This window comes from Rhamphochromis sp. 'chilingali', assembly GCF_963969265.1.
Source record: "Rhamphochromis sp. 'chilingali' genome assembly, chromosome: 12".
Classification (NCBI taxonomy): Eukaryota; Metazoa; Chordata; class Actinopteri; order Cichliformes; family Cichlidae; genus Rhamphochromis; species Rhamphochromis sp. 'chilingali'.
The window spans coordinates 34292272-34309547 of NC_137939.1; the positions used below are offsets into that span (position 1 = coordinate 34292272).

Below are 17276 nucleotides of genomic sequence, written 5' to 3' on the forward strand. Positions count from 1 at the left end.
GACAACAGGCCTAAATTTAACAGCCACTTAAACATTGCTATCAGAGTAATCTAAACTGGGTTAACCCTTAAAGGTCTTTACACTTTGGGTTGGTTGTAAATTTTATGAAAAGAAGCTAGCATGGAAGAAATATGATACCACTACGTCACATTTTTTTATTAGGTTTTGGGAAACCTGATTAAAAAGGATTTATAAAAGTCTAGCTCTTGCACATGACATATTTTTTTGTTTAGGTTCAATGCTTTTAGTAAATTCAACATGGATTCAAAAATCACTCAGATGTGCTTTATAATAGTAATAATAGTAATAACTTAGTTTAGCACCTTTTAAAAGACCCAAGAATGCTTTACAGAGGAGCAGAAGGTTTTGGTGAAGACGTGAGTTTGAGAAGTTTTTTGAAGGATTCCAGTGACGGAGCGTTGTGAAGCTGATATGGAAGAGTTGCAGAGGGTGGTGGCCTCCAGCCTGACGACTCTGTACCCAAAGGTATGGAGGCTGGTGCGCGGGACAGAAAGCAGGCCCGTGGCTGAGGACCGTAGCATCCAAGACTGTGTGTATGGTTGCAGCAGATCAGAGAGATACTGAGGGATCAGGGTATTGAGGGGTTTGTAAGAGGATCTTGTAAGTAATGTATGACTTGACAAGAGGACATTTATGAGGGTGGAGATGATATGTTCTCACAGCTGCCCTTCCCTGGGATGTGGGTACTTGCTGGTTCCGGGGCTTGTGGCTGGATGTTCTGGCGCAGGCATGTAGCTCATCTTTGTTGCCAGGGGTGGGAGGGCTCTGCCGGGTACTGGGCGGTACTTGTGGGCCTGGAGCCCTGGGACCCTGTACTGGGCTTGCACCAGGGAGGTCGGCCGCCCCTCACCTCTGGGACTCTCACCCTGTGGCCATGGGCGCCCCATCTAGGGCCTCCTTCCTTCTCCTCCTGGGTTGGGCGCGCAGATGTTGCTGAGATGTGTGGCCTTGGGGCTTCGGTACTCTTGGGGGCTGCCTTAAGACATTGTCCTGCTAAACCATATATAATGTAATAACTGAAATAAGATGAATAGAAATGAATAAATAAACACATAAAAGAAACACCTGAACAAGAGGAGCCTATAGAGATTTTATAGAGCTGATCTTGGAAAAGTATGTTTGCATTCAGGTCGTAATTCTGATTGCAAACGCTGCCAAACAGGACAGGATTTCTTTTTTTTAGTCTTTAGCTATTTTAATAAGAGCAGTCTCAGTACTGTGGTGAGTTCTAAAGGGTTCAGTGAGCTCATAGAGGTTTATTAAACTTTCACATCGTTCCTTCACATTTTTTTGCATTCAACAAATACTTTGCATTCAGAAATATTAATTACTGAAAGACTAAACAGGAACCTAATCCACTGACAGTAATGAAACTGTGCATGCAAGCAGTCTTTAACAATCAAGCAAGTTACTGTGTAAACATTAACTGCAGTTCTCAATTATGCCACAGTGTGGCGCTCTAACACAGAAAATCAAAGCCTACTCTAGTTTACACTGATTTGAGTGCCGTCTAAATGACTATAAACCTTGTGTCACCATAAGAAGTAATCAGAGGAGCAGTGCTGGTATGATTTTTTATACTCTATCAGGATTATAAAACACAGGGATGATGGTATATTCATCAGGATTCACTGACTTACAGTATATTGCTTACACAGATGAATGTTTTATTCTCTAAGACAAAGGCTGCGGCTCAAGTTTAAAAGAAAAGTTTGACATTTAAAAGTGTTAAAGCATAGCAAACCAGAAGAAAAGAAGTAAGCAGGTCCAAACAAGGACCCACTAGTCCATCATCTATAACCAGGACATCATCGAGAAATAAGTGTATCTAACTTCCGGTAAGGGTGGACTCTAATTTAAATACATTTTGAACAGATAAATATTAAGTATACTTTCTAAGACAGTTCATCTTTTGTATAGACACATAGTCTGTCGTAGTTCTAAATATGCCTGCTCATTACAAGCAAGCTCAGGAAAAGAGAACAGAATCCCAGATTAGCAGGAGAAACACTCATATGCACAGTTTAAGCACATATATGTGTTTGCATAATGTCTGTGAATAATTCTTATTGAGTCTGCACTTCTAAGGGCAGTTCACACTGAAACAGTCATTTGTACTTCTTTTGATTCCTCTAGAAGTCACTGCTGGTTGAAGTTTTTCTTCTAACTTCATGGCCGAGTCAGGGCATGCTAATGCACAAATTCCTGCTGCTGTTTAAAACTCTCCAGATCATCAGGGCAGAGCTCGTCATAGCTCAGCAGACAACTGTTACCGACAATTCGTGGGGGCTGTAGAGAGAAGAAATAACAGAGGTCATGAATTAGAGTTTACAAGAGTCATAAAAAAATATGATTACTGCATATCAGGCTCTGCGTGTAAAAACGAACAGTGACTAAGTGTAAGGATGATTCTCTGAAATAAGGGAAAGGAGTTTGCAGGCTTCTGTCTGACTGACTTTAAAGAAAAGAGAGAAAAAATCTAATTTGATTGTACAACTATCTGGTCAAAAAGACCCATGTATCTATATCCATATCTATATCTCTTCAAATGTCTTGGCTCCAACACTTCTTTACTTGCTTTAGAAATGAACAGAGGGCCTCTTCCTCCTGAACTCTTGCTCACTGTGTCAGAGTTTTAGCTACTTCTCAGCCTCCTTTAGTAATGATGATACTTGTAACAAATATGGTTACAGCTCTGGAGGCCAGGAGCTTCAAAGAGTAGTTGTCAAACAGCTAACAGATCATCTGCATAGGAATGACTTATTATAAGAGTTTCAGTCAGGTTTCAGAGCTCATCACAGCACAGAAACAGCTTTAGTGAAGGTTACAAATGATCTTCTCATGGCCTCTGACAGTGGACTCATCTCTGTGCTTGTCCTGCTAGACCTCAGTGAAGTGTTCGATACTGTTGACCATGATTTATTACCGTGATTAGAGCACGATGTAGGTATTACAGGTACTGCGCTGCAGTGGTTTGAATCATATCTATCTAACAGACTCCAATTTGTTCATGTAAATGGAGTCTGTTATACATTGCATTATACATGCTTCCCTTAAGCCAGGGGTCTGCAACCTTTAACACCCAAAGAGCCATTTGGACCTGGTTTCCACGCAAAAGAAAACACTGGGAGCCTCAAATACTTTTTGACATCTAAAATGAAGATAACTCTCGGAGCCGCAGGTTGCCGACCCCTGGGTTAAGCAGTATTATTAGAAGACATAGCATACAATTTCACAGCTATGTAGATGACAGCCAACTCTATCTGTCCATGAAGCCAGATAACACAAACCAATTAGTTAAACTGCAGGAATGTCTTAAAGACATAAAGACCTGGATGAAGTTTAATTTCCTGCTTCTAAATTTAGATTCAGATAAAACTGAGGTTATTGAATTCGGCCCTGAAAATCTTAGAAATATGGTATCTAACCGGACTCTTACTCTGGATGGCATTACCTCGGCCTCCAGCAACACTGTGAGGAATCGACTTTATATCCTTCAATGCACATAAACAAATTTGTAGGATTACTTTCTTTCAATTGCACAACATCTCTCAAAATATAAATATCCTGTCTCAGAGTGATGCTGAAAATTCCGAAAAGCCTTCAGTTAATCCAAAATACTTCAGCAAGAGTGCTGACCGGCAGAAGAAAGACAGACCATATTTCTCCTTAAAAACTGATCTTGAATAATCAGACCCCACCTTATCTTAAAGACCTCATTGTACCGTATCTTCCCAATAGAGCACTTTGCTCTCGATCTGCTGGTTTACTTGTGATTGCTAACACATTTAAAAATAAAATCGGAGCCAGAGCCTTCAGCTTTCAGGCCCCTCTTCTGTGGAACCAGCTCCCAGTTTGGATTCGGGAGACAGACACTATCTCTACTTTTAAGAGTAGGCTTAAAACATTTCTTTTTGATAAAAGCATATAGTTAGGGCTGGATCAGGTGACCCTGAATCCTCTGTTAGTTATTCTGCAATAGGTCCAGTGTTTCACCTTCACTCACTATGTGCTTATGCACCAATCTGCATTTAATCATTAGTTATGGTCTATGGCTCTTTTCCACAGTGTGTTTTTGTCCTGTCTTCCTCCACTAACTCTCAACCGGTCGCAGCAGAAGGCCTACCCTTCTTGAACTTGGTTCTGCCAGAGATTTCTTCCTTTTAAAGGGGAGTTTTTTTATTCCCACTGTCACTGAAGTGTTTGCTCATTGGGGATCATATGATTTTTGGGGTTTTCTAGGGTCTTTACTAGTGCTGTCAGCGTTATTCTCGTTAATACGACGTTAACGCCTTAACACAGCAAATTCCCGTTCGGCCCATGCCAGGGTTGCACGGCGCTAACACGTTAACACAGTGCAGCCCTCTCAAGCTTCAGTCTAATCTCGTCCTCTCAAAAAATGATGACTGTTAACAGCTGCCGCTTTACTGAGAAAAGCAGCCAGTGAGGGTTTATAGGAAACACTCGAAACACACTGGGCCCCAGTCTGGATGGGCCTGGGCCCCCTTTCCCTGGCGGGTCGCGGAGTATGGGAGTGCCTACTGGGGTCAGCGGGGGAGCTGGCCCCAGGGAGGGGTCACCTGCCCCTCCCTTCCTTCCCTCCCCATCTCCAGCTGCCTCCCTCTTCCCGCTCCACCACAACCACCCACACATGTGGGGCCTTGGAGTAGGGGTATGTCACCAGGGTGCAGAGGAGGCTACCCCCCCCCCCCTCTGTCCCCTTCTGGCTGCCTCTGCCTCAATTTTATCCCACAACTTAGACATTCACATTACTCACACTCTCATTACACATACATATAGGATCTTGGGGGTGGGCACGATACACGGAGTCCAAATTACCATCAGGGTGTACACCTCACCCCTGGCGTCGTTGCCCACCTCTCAATTTTAAATACACGTAGACATTAAGGGCTAGCAGGAGGGACTATGCGCTCACCTGCTGCTCTCTGGCAGGTAGCTCCATGCCCTCCTGGGTTTTAAATGCACCTTAGAACACACATGCATCAACACTACAATGAGCGGGTGGAGGGAGGTTTGGAGTCTTCTCTCACCCCCGTTCTCTGCGGCCTGCTGGAGCGGGGGGGCTAGGAGGAGTTGGCCGTCCGACTGCGGTCTGGAGTGTGGGGCCTCCCTGCTGCTGCGGAGTCGGGGCGGTCTGCCTCTCCCCACCGCAGGGAAAAGGGTAACACCACCTGGGTCTGGGTGCAGTTCCCCCTCCAGGGGCAAGGGTACCTAGACCCGGTTCGTAGAGTACGCTTGGGGAGTGTGATCGTGTGTACAGCGTCTCTTTATGTCTGTCTCCACGTTGGTTGAGTGTTGAATAATTGCATATGAGAGCATGAGGGTGGGAATGGATGTTTGTGTCTGTGTGTGCCTGTATGTCTGTGTCTATATGTCAGGTTGGGTATCAGACGCCACCTCTCTGGGGACATCTCAGGCCCTCCAAGGTTTGGAGGCTTATCTCCACCCACCACCACTTCCCCTGCCAGTGGCGGACTCCCTCAGGTATCGGTGCGTTGGTGGTTCTTTGTGTCTGGGGGTGGGCGTCCGGGTACACACCGGCTCACTCCTTGGCGGCCGCTTATCGGGGCCTGGAGCCTGGGGCTCGCTCGGGCCACTTCGGAGGTGGGGTGCCCCCGGCCTCTCGGCCTGGGGCTCGGTCACTCAGGCACGGCTGGCTGCCGACGGAGCTCACGGGCGCGTCACTGCAACTCCCCCTGGCTTCTTCTCCGCGGCTGCTGAGTGAGCCCTCATCTGGGACTCTCCTCAGCTCTTACTGGGACAGTGGCGCGGCTGCCCCTCTGTTGGTCTTCCTTGGTCTCTTGTGTTCTGGGAGCCTCTGGATGTCTGGAGCTTTGATCTCCTCCATACCTGCTTCATACCCTGGAGGACGGGGCTGTGGCTCCCCACCCTCCCTAGCAGATCGTTACATGGAGAAACCTTTGGAATGCAAGCATGCTGATCCACACAGGTATGCACACAGGTGTACACACGGGTATTCACAGACGCGGACTACAGCTTTCTTGGCTGCTGCCTCAAAGCACATTGGCCTTGGCCTTAAGACAACAATTCTGATGGCTAAAGATCCAAACGGGACACAAAAAAAAAAAAAGAAAAAAAAAAAAGGAAACACTCGATCTTTGCTCCGATACCAACTGTGTATTATACAGTAGTGCTAAAAGCAGCATTGACTCAATGCAACTTCCTACTTACCACAGATTCTCCAGTCTGTAATTTGAATTATTCACAAGATTCACCAGCTGAATCATATCTGAATCCTGCAGGCCGTTTCTACTCAGGTCCAGCTCTCTCAGGTGGTAGGGGTTTAACTTCAGCGCTGAGCACAGAAAAGTACAACTGGCCTTTGACAAAGAGCACTCCCTTAGTCTGAATAAAGAATAAAATAAAAAGACAATGTTTCTGTTTTAAATATTTCATATAAATAATCAAACATAATAAGTAAAAAAAGAGCTGTCATTATTACTAATCAAATCTTGCTATTTCTGCTGCACAACAAAGACATAATAAAATCAGCTCTCATACACTGCCAGCTCAAGCAGTGACTTCATTTACATGCAGTTGTGCTCAGCAAAAAACATATGCACACCCATTTAACTGCCTGTTAACACTGATTTGCGTAATGCCTAATGGCAGTAACTCAATGCATTTAGGCATGTGGGCATGGTTAAGACAACCTACCTACTTAAGTTCAAATCAAGCAACAAGTGATTTTGAGCATATCAGGATTATTTGAACCACACAGGTGGTTCTGAGTGTTTTAGAAACTACTGATCTGATTTACCCACAAACCATCTTTAGGGTTTACAGAGAATAGACACAAAAGCAACAAGTTCTCTTTATTTTTTTTATTTTTATTTTTTTTCGCCTGTCCCATTTGGTTCTTTAGCCATCAGAATTGTTGTCTGAAGACCAACAAGGATACCCAATGGATTTACTTTGCCAAATGGATCATCGTGGCATTGCCGTATTGGTCCATTTGATCGACCTTTGTTTTTATTATTTATTATATTTTATTTTCAGATGTTACAGACGGGACAGACATGAGTGAGGGATAGGAAAGGGAGAAAGAAAGGGGAAGGAAAAGAAAAACAGAAGGGGAGAGGGACAGTGAGAAAGGGGGGGAGAAAAAAAAATCTCCTGGATCACCTGTTGAGAGAAGAAGAATAGAAAACAAGAAAAAAAACAACAACAAAGCAACATACTAAACACAACACCATCGCATTAATCTAGCTAAGTGTAAACAGCAGTAAATACTAAATATTCAATGTTGTTGTGCAGCACGCAGGACAGACAGCGCACAATGTGCTTTGAAGTAGCAGCCAAGAAAGGTGTAATTTAAGTCCACGAGCAGTGAACACCCGTGTGCATAGCAACAAGTTCTCTGAGTGAAAATCTCTTATTGATGCAAGAGGGAAAATGGCCGAACTGTTTTGGGCCTCTAAATGCACAACATGTTGAACCTTAAAGCAGAAGAACACAGTGGGTGCCACATGTAGCAGCTAACAACATGAAAGGGTTGGGGACCACCAAAAGTGGACAATAGAAGAGCTGAAAAACAATTCCCTTGTCTAATGTGTCTCGATTTCTGCTGCAACATTCTAAAGGCAGTCAGAATTTGGCATAAACAAACTGCAGATCCGTTGTGTCTTGTATTAGGGACAGATAAAACAAGATATTTGAACATGACTTTTTGTGAATTGAACCTGTAAGATCATCATTACATTCTGAAAACACAGTTTAATATGAAAACACAGCTGACCTCAGAGTTTCCAGTTGACAGGGTCGACACTCCAGAAAACCACACAACTGCTTTACTCCAGAATCCTGCAGCTTGTTGTAACTCAGATCCAGATGTCTCAAGCGGGAGGGGTTGGACTTCAGAGCTGAGCTCAGAGTAGCACAGCTAATCTCTGACAATCCACAGTGCCACAGTCTGAATAACAAAAGAAGAAAGAAAAAGACAGATACAATTATTTCTGACCTAATGACATGTTGACAGGTTTTAAACGTAGTGCCACATCACTTTATAGTATGTAATGCACAGATATAAAACTAATTCAGGGAAAAGGTATCATAAAAAAAATCACTAACTGAAATAACGACTTAGCATTTCTCTAATGATGGTTTTGTATCTTGCAGGCATTCAGTGATGATTAGATTGGATTACTTAGATAGGAGGAATTAAAAAATCAATGTAGGATCGGTTAACCCTAGCAGGTATGATTACTAAGCTTTGGCTAAAATTTCACTGGTACATGCTTCCAAACAATCCCCCCCCCCCATTAAGAGCAGTCTGTTACATATTTTAGCTAGTCTGAAATGGTACAAAATGGTGTTGTTCACTTTCTAAGCACAGAAAAGGATACTAACCAAAGCAAGGTTTCACTTTGTGTACTTTTTATGTACTTTTTTGGTTGTTTTGGAAAATCCTGAAAATGTATATCCAAATTTATAAAGTAAATGTATTAAAAACAACAACAACGGTCAGGGTACTGACTTCAGGGTCTTCAGTCTGCAGTTTGGACTCTCCAGTCCTACAGAGAGCAGTTTCAGTCCCGAGTCCTCCAGCTCATTGAAGGTCAGATCTAACTCTATCAGATGGGAGGGATTGGACTTCAGGGCTGAGGCCAAGACTTCACAGTGAGTCTTTGAAATTCCACAGTCAGAAAGTCTGTGATAAGACAAATTTGCAAAAGACATTATCATGGAAGAAGATACTACATATTTATTTTTGCTTTTGCATTTAACATCAAAACAGTTGAGCAGATCTTGTTCAATCAGGGAACCCATCAGCGAAAAGCCTTTTGGGAACAACAGCCAATTTGGGGGCTTTCCAGTGTAGCTAGCTGATATCTAGACCAAGAAGCATTCTGAGTAGAGATGTCAAGACTTTTGATCATCCAGGGCACCTCTTTCAATTTAACAGCTGCTCTGAAAGAAAGCCCAGCCACACCTCATAGAAAAATCATTGCTACCACTTGTATCTGCAACATCATCCATTCAGTCCGAGCTTGTGACCATAGGTGAGAGTAGGAATGAGAGTGGGATGCGGCAGCGTGTGCTGCACTGACCGCCAGCTAGAGTGAATGGCCCAAAATTTGTGTTGCGCTGACTACTGCACTCGACTTGTATGTCATTTTTTTGTGCTCACTCTATGTGTACCAGATGTGCCTGCTCTGTGTCATTTCAAAACATTTATCTCTCATCCATAAAAGGCAAAACATTGTAAGTATCCCAACTAGAGAAGAGTATGTCGTTTCCACAACAGTGCTTTCCTCCACATAGCTTGAGTAAGTCACTCCATTGAGTGACTTACTCAAGAGCTCCAGGAGGTCCCTATATATGTATGTAAACATGTGTCATGGAGTTCCTCGTTCATTGTGTGGTTGAGGTTAGTGTGACTGTAGGCTTCATTTCTCTTGGTTGTGCAAAGGTATGTCATAGCATATAGCGGTTAAAGTTCAGCTGGGTTGAACTTTGACCACAGCATGTGCGAGTACTCTTGTGCAACAGAAAAGAATGGGTTTTGGAGTACAGAGCTGCACATGCCGCGTCTTATGTGAAAGGGCCTTTAGACTTACAGAGCCTTTCTGCAGTTCCTCACAGCTGGGATCAGTCTCTGTCGCCCTGCCTCTGAAGTGTTGTACTTGTTCAGGTCCAATTCATCCAGAACTTCTGACATTTGCAGCATGTAGGCCAGAGCTGAGCAGTGGATTTCATAGAGTCTCTTCTCTGATCTGTTCTCTGAGTTAAGGAACTCTTGGATCTCCTGATGTACTGAGAGGTCATTCATCTCCATCAGACAGTGGAAAATGTTAATGCTTCTGTCGGGAGATATTTTATCGCTGTTCATCTTCTTCAGGTTGTTTATAATTCTCTTGATGATTTGTGGACTATTTTGCAAATGACCCAGTAAGCTTCCTAAAAGTCTGTGGTTGGACTCCAGACTAAGGCCATGAAGGAAGCGAACAAACAGGTCCAGGTGTCCATTTTTACTTTGCAAAGATTTCTCCATGGCTCTGCTCAGAAAGACATCCAGAGATGGGATGGAACAATTAATATTTCCAGATTGTTTAGAGGTTTTCTCAAGAAAAGACTTTATATTTATAAAGTCCTGCAGAACATCAGTATTTTTATTAGTGAAACAGTGGAACATATAAACGGCAGCTAGAAACTCCTGAATGCTCAGATGAACAAAGCAGTAGACTGGTTTCTGAAAGATCACACACTCTTTTTTGAAAATCTCTGTACAAAGTCCTGAGTTCACCGAGGCCTCTGTGACATCCACACCATACTGCTCCAGGTCTTCTTGGTAGAACATGAGGTTTCCTTTTTCCAAATGTTCAAATGCCAGCCTCCCGAGCTTTAAAAGACCTTTCTTGTCAGCCTCCATCAGCTCTTCTGGACTTGCTTCTTCTCCCTCATGGTACTTTTGAATCTTCCTTTTTGTTTGTACCAGCAGGAAGTGTGAGTACATGTCGGTCATGGTCTTGGGCAGCTCTTCTCTCTGCCCTCCAGTCAACATGTGCTCCAGAACTGTAGCAGTGATCCAACAGAAGACTGGGATTCCACACATGATGTGGAGGCTCCTGGATGACTTGATGTGGGAAATAATTTTGCCGGACAGCTCTTCATCACTGAATCTCTTCTTAAAGTACTCCTCTTTCTGAGCATCAGTGAAACCTCGCACTTCGGTGACACGGTCAACACGTGTAGGAGAGATATGATTGGCCGCTGCTGGTCGGGAAGTTATCCAGATGAGAGCCATAGGAAGCAGTCTGCCTTCAATGAGGTTTGTCAGCAGATTCGTGACCGTTGACTTCTGTGTGACATCAGACATGACGTCCCTCTTAGTGAAATCCAGTAAAAGTCTGCTTTCATCCAGACCATCAAATATAAACAAAAGTTTACAGACAGCCAGCTTCTCTGCTGTGACCTTCTGTAATGTTGGATGGAAAACCTGGAGCAGCTCCAGGAGACTATACTGCACATCTCTGATCAGGTTCAGCTCCCTGAATGAAAGCAGAACCACCACACTGATGTCTTGGTTTTCCAAACCTTCTGCCCAGTCCAGAGTGAACTTCTGCACTGAGAAGGTTTTTCCAACGCCAGCAACACCGTAGGTCAGAACCACTCTGATTTGCATTTGTTGTTCGGGTAAGGCTTTAAAGATGTCACAACACTTAATTGGAGCATCATGGAGGGTCTTCTTGTTTGAAGCTCTCTCAAGTTGACTCACTTCATGTTGGGTATTAACCTCCTCACTCTGTCCCTCTGTGATGTAGAGCTCAGTGTAGATTGCGTTGAGGAGAGTTTCACCTCCTGTTTTATCAGTTCCCTCAGTCACAGATTGACATCGCATCTTCAAACAGACTTTATGTTCATCGAAAACTTCCTGAAGGCCATCATCTACTGAAAGACAATAAAGACAATAAAACAAAATTTATATATAGTTTTTTACATATATTTAACATTTAACATACACTCAACAAAAATATAAACGCAACACCTTTGTTACTGCTCCCATTCCCCATGGGATGGACGTAGAGACCTAAAATTCATTCCAGATACACAATATAACCATCCCTCCCAAACAGTGGTCACAAATCAGTCCAAATGTGTGGTAGTGGGCACATCTGCTATATTGAGATAATCCATCCCACCTCACAGGTGTGCCACATCAGGATGCTGATCTGACATCATGAGTAGTGCACAGGTGTACCTCAGACTGCCCACAACAAAAGGCCACCCTGGAATGTGCAGTTTTTTGCGCTATTGGGGGTCTGGGGACCCAGAACCGGTCAGTATCTGGTGTGACCACCATTTGCCTCATGCAGTGCAACACATCGTCGCATGGAGTCTATCAGATTGTCAATTGTGGCCTGTGGAATGTTGCTCCACTCCACTTCAATGGCTGTGCGAGGTTGTTGGATATTCGTGGGAACTGGTACACGCTGTCGTATACGCCGGTCAAGCACATCCCGAACATGCTCAATGGGTGACATGTCCGGTGAGTATGCTGGCCATGCAAGAACTGGGACATTCTCAGCTGCCATCTGCCCTGAACAATGTGAACCATGATTCATCCGTGAAGCGCACACCTCTCCAACGTGCCAGACACCATCGAATGTGAGCATTTGCCCACACAAGTCTGTTACGGCGACGAGCTGGAGTCAGGTCAAGACCCCGATGAGGACGACGGGCATGCAGTTGAGCGTCCCTGAGACGGTTTCTGACAGTTTGTGCAGAAATTGTTTGGTTGTGCAAACCAATTGTTCCAGCAGCTGTCTGGGTGGCTGGTCTCAGACGATCTTGGAGGTGAACCTGCTGGATGTGGAGGTCCTGGGCTGGTGTGGTTACACGAGGTCTGCGGTTGTGAGGCCGGTTGGATGTGCTGCCATATTCTCTGAAACGCCTGTGGAGACGGCTTATGGTTGAGAAATGAACATTCAATGCACGGGCGACAGATCTGGTTGACATTCCTGCTGTCAGCATGCCAATTGCACGCTCCCTCATTGCTTGTGGCATCTGTGGCATTTTGCTGTGAGACAAAACTGCACATTCCAGGGTGGCCTTTTGTTGTGGGCAGTCTGAGGTACACCTGTGCACTACTCATGATGTCAGATCAGCATCCTGATGTGGCACACCTGTGAGGTGGGATGGATTATCTCAATATAGCAGATGTGCCCACTACCACACATTTGGACTGATTTGTGACCACTGTTTGGGAGGGATGGTTATATTGTGTATCTGGAATGAATTTTAGGTCTCTACGTCCATCCCATGGGGAATGGGAGCAGTAACAAAGGTGTTGCGTTTATATTTTTGTTGAGTGTATATTGCTTAGTTTTTTTAATGACTCCATCAGCAAACAGATGCTCAATTTTACTTTGCACACAGCTGCTCCTACTGGCTGTCCAAAATTCAGAACTGGACACGGGCTCCTGCACACACTTGTTCTTTCTGTGGATAGAAAGGGAAACTTATTCTGGCCATGTGGCGAAACATGAAGTTAATTAAGTTGAAAGTCTCAGTATGGTCTATTACTAAGTCAATGCTCTTTCTTTACTTATCAAGCAATAATCATTTCCTTTTACACCATCAGAACTTATATTAATCCAAAACACGAGTTCTCAGCACCCTGTCGACACATCTGTTTACAAGGAAGAGGGTTTATCATGACAGTATTTTCCTGATATCTGCTTTTCGGTCTCTTCCTGAGGACTCTACTACCAAGCAGCATTTTGTCCAGCTGTGAAGGTGGTTCACTTCTTACCGAGGTAAATCGCCATGGTAACCTATCCTGTTACGTTCAAGATTGGAGATTAACTGGTATAAAATAATCCCCTACTGACCAATCGATTAACCAGAAATTAACATCACCATTTCTAGAAGATCTCTCAGACCTCTATGGGGAGAGTTGGAGGGTCTAAGTCAGTAGTGGGGAAACTCCAGGCCTCAAGTGCCTGCGGGGTGGGGATGTATCCTTCATCCAACACAGCTGATTTAAATGGCTAAATTACTTCCTCAACATGTCTTGAAGTTCTCCAGAGGCCTGGTAATGAACTAATCAGTTGATCCGGGTGTGTTGACCCAGGGTGAGATCTAAAACCTGCAGGACACTGGCCCTGGTTTAAAGTTTTTCAGTTAGTTTTTGTATTTCCCTGATCTATCTGGGATGGAGTTTACATGTTCTATCAGTGTTTGTGTGGGTTCACTCCAGAAACTCTGGCTTCTTCCCACAGTCCAAAGGCATGCAGTAAGTGGAGTTAGGTTATTACTTATACGTGTGAATGTGAGTACGAATGGTACTTCCAATTTACAGGCTAGCATGGTAAATTGGAAAACTGCACTCAAATAAATGAGTATTTTTATGCTTCACATTGTCAATACCATGCCTGAAACCCAAAAAGTGTGCTAGTTAGATATATTTTTTTTAAAAGTCTTTACCCTACATTTACTTTGTGGGTATCTGGTCACCCTAGTCCCTGGGTGGAGTCCCTACCTATGCAGAGGTATCAGGTAGTTGTGGTATTTAACAAAAACAATAAAAATAAAATTATTACATATGAATTGCAGGGAAAAAACAAAAACAAAAAACAGGAAGATCAACATTATTCTACAACTAAAGACACTACCACTGATTCTGGCTCATTTTCAGGTCAGTGTAAAACAGAAACCGCCTCTTACTTTGTGTCTGAGAGTCCCGGTTCATTACTGAAGTTTGGAGGACGACCTTTGGACCAGTCACTGGCCATAGACATACAGCTGGGCACGAGGGACGATGTTCCATCCTCCTCTTCCTCCAAATTATTGTTTCCCCTAATGAGGATCAACAATACATAACAAATATCGATTTTTTAATTTAAATTTTTTGTTTTCTGTTGGTACCAAACATTTTCACAACAGCAATATTGTTCTATAAGAATTAATCCTGCTCCTCACATACAAGGTCTTAAATAATCAGGCCCCATACCCTGAATCCTCCCTTAGTTATGCTGAAGTAGGTGTAGGCTGCTGGGGGATTCCCATGATACAGTATTTCTTCTTCAGTCATGTTTCTCATTCACTCATGTGTTAATAGACCTCTCTGCACTGAATCATACTTGTTATTAATCTCTGTCTCTCTTCCACAGCATGTCTTTATCCCGTTTTCCTTCTCCCACCCCAACCGGTCACAGCAGATGGCCCCGCCCTTCCCTGAGCCTGGTTCTGTCGGAGGTTTCTTCCTGTTAAAAGGGAGTTTTTCCTTCCTACTGTCGCCAAAGTGCTTGCTCATAGGGGGTCATATGACTGTTGGGTTTTTCTCTGTATGTATTATTGTAGGGTCTACCTTACAATATAAAGCGCGTTGAGGTGACTGTTGTTGTGATTTGGCGCTGTGTAAATCAAATTGAATTGAATTGAATATCTGATCCTGAAACAGGACACTTTCCGCTGACCTCATAAGAAGTTTGTATGTACACTACGTCTGAAATCTGTTTTTATATTTCATTTTTACTCTGAAACCCTTAAACAACACCAAGTCTGCTGCTGACACAACAGAAATGAAAACTGTCAGGAGCGGATTATGTTCCGACTTTCACAACACGTTTTCTCTGAGTCTTTCATTTAAAGATTGTTTTAAGTGTATTATAGATTCTATGCTGGGAAATAAACGTTATATGTACAGTTTGCTGTTTGATTTTACTGTTACTTTTTCTGTGTTCTTTATAGGTTTATCCTTCACATCATCAATACCATGCCTGAAACCCAAAAAGTGTATTAGTAAGATTTTTTTTTAAGTCTTTACCCTACATTTAGTTTGTGGGTATCTGGTCACCCTAGTCCCTGGGTGGAGTCCCTAACTATGCAGAGGTATCAGGTAGTTTTGGTATTTAACAAAAACAATAAAAACAAAACAAAAACCGGAAGAACAACATTATTCTACAACTAAAGACACTACCACTGACTCTGGCTCATTTTCAGGTCAGTGTAAAGTAGAAACAGCCTCTTACTTTGTGTCTGAGGGTCCCGGTTCATTACTGAAGTTTGGGGGACGACCTTTGGACCAGTCACTGGCCATAGACACAGGAGACGGTGTTCTGTCCTCCTCTTCCTCCAAATTATTCATCTTCAAGCACTTGTAAACAACAATTCTGCAAACGCACAACGTGAGAATGAAGACAGGTTTGTTCAAAAGTCACCCAAGACCAGTACACACACACACACACACACACACACACAGAGTAAGAGAGAGAGAGAGTCCACTCTCTCTCTCTTACTCTCACCTTATTGTCCACGTTTGCTCTGTCGGCTGTTTCAACATGTACACAAGTACGTATAAGTATACGAAGCGCCTCGAGGCGACTTTTGTTGTGATTTGGCGCTATATAAATAAAATTGAATTGAATTACGTGGATCACCCGAAAACAGGAAAGACCATCGATTACATGATTGTTAAAGAGACGCGAGAGCACCGTACATGTTAAACACAGCTTACGGCAGAAGTGATCTTTACCTGGACTTTATGTTAAGTTCAACAAACCGCAACACCCGCTGGTTTCACTTTCTGTTTTACAGCTTCTCCACCACTTTACGTTTTAGGAGATCACGTGACCACAATTTAACCTTATAGGATGATGGCGTGTCAACGTCACGACTGCAGCAGGGTTTGACAGTTTATCAACACTTTTCTAGAATTCTCATCAAAATGACCTGAATCATTGTCAGATTTCCACACGTCATTAAACTGGTTAAACATAACGGAACAAAGAAATATTAATTTTGCACTCTGTCGCAGGGCTATGAGAGGGAGGGTATGAAGTCCTTTACTGAATGTATTTGTTTAATTACTCATGTTTGCTTAACTTTCTTCTGCCCTGAAGTTCTCTCTATGGATGAGAGGACGTATAGTACCAGATGTGGGATTCATTTATAGTTGTTTATTATGATGATCCACTATTATCATGAATTCTCTTACTTTAGATTTAGAGTATATTTGGATCCTAAAACTCTTTTAACATCGATTAATCAAAAGTCATATTTATTTAAATAAGCAATTGAAATGTTAAGATTGAACCAAGAATGGTGGACACTGAAATAAGACATGACAGAAATCAAGTGGAGGGATTAATTACAAAGACTTGTAAATCTTGAAGTCTTGCTCTTTTTACAAAGACAGGGACAGATTCCTACTGAGCATGTGCACTGGACTAGCTTGTTCCTGCCTGGTGAAATTAATTGTCCATAACAGCACCTCCTGCTTAATGATCCTTCGAGGCTTTGATTTTTATGAAAGCTTAATTTAAACTCCAGAACAAAATTCTGAAAAACAGTTTCTCTGTGTGAATGTAAATAACTTTTTAAACTGTGAACAGGCAGCTAGCGTACTGAAAGATAGAAGATGACACCACACCATACAGCACCATTGATAAAACTCTTTATATCAAAACTTTTACATTTGTTTTTAAAAGCACAGATTCTCCCAAAACTCTTTAAACTCACTGTGACAGATAACGATATTTCTTCACTGAACTTTATTTACATGGTGCAACAGGACTTTCTGACACCAGAACATTCACTGTCCAAACACTTTTGACATTCCTGCTTTCTTCCTGCTTTAAATGAAAATAAAATGTTTACAGCTCAAATGTTTTTCAGGTTTTTGCAGAAGAATATACAACTGCTCTGAAGAGTAGAAAGAGCAAAAAGGAAGGAAATCAGCATTTAAACAAAACACGATGAACCAAACT

At 42.9% G+C, this 17276-nt stretch overlaps 1 protein-coding gene across 8 annotated transcripts; it reads right to left on the minus strand.

Annotated features, from left to right (window-relative positions):
* Positions 1-1091: 1091 nt before the first annotated feature.
* LOC308407449 (NLR family CARD domain-containing protein 3-like) lies at positions 1092-16111 on the minus strand. 8 transcript variants are annotated; one of them, XR_013973676.1, is made up of 9 exons: positions 16043-16111; positions 15540-15680; positions 14233-14364; positions 12932-13005; positions 9624-11454; positions 8540-8713; positions 7802-7975; positions 4958-6408; positions 1092-2310 (listed from the first exon to the last, which is right to left on the minus strand). XR_013973676.1 is itself a non-coding variant. In XM_080899084.1 (9 exons), the coding sequence occupies exons 2-9, from the start codon at positions 15653-15655 to the stop codon at positions 2277-2279; spliced, it is 2706 nt and encodes a 901-aa protein (XP_080755210.1). In that variant the 5' UTR covers positions 15656-15680; positions 16043-16111; the 3' UTR covers positions 1094-2276. The 8 variants fall into 8 exon arrangements, 7 of the variants coding, with proteins under 7 accessions (XP_080755211.1, XP_080755213.1, XP_080755210.1 ...); XM_080899084.1 differs by having other exon boundaries at positions 1094-2310; positions 6235-6408; positions 9624-11451; XM_080899083.1 differs by having other exon boundaries at positions 1094-2310; positions 6235-6408.
* Positions 16112-17276: the final 1165 nt, after the last annotated feature.

Coding starts and splice junctions, on each gene's coding strand:
- LOC308407449 (XM_080899083.1), bottom strand. CDS start 15,655: ATGAATAATTTGGAGGAAGAGGAGGACAGAACACCGTCTCCTGTGTCT. Junction 14,365..15,539: donor CCGGGACCCTCAGACACAAA/GTAAGAGGCTGT, acceptor GATCCTCATTAG/GGGAAACAATAATTTGGAGG. Junction 2,311..6,234: donor TACAGACTGGAGAATCTGTG/GTAAGTAGGAAG, acceptor TTCTCTCTACAG/CCCCCACGAATTGTCGGTAA.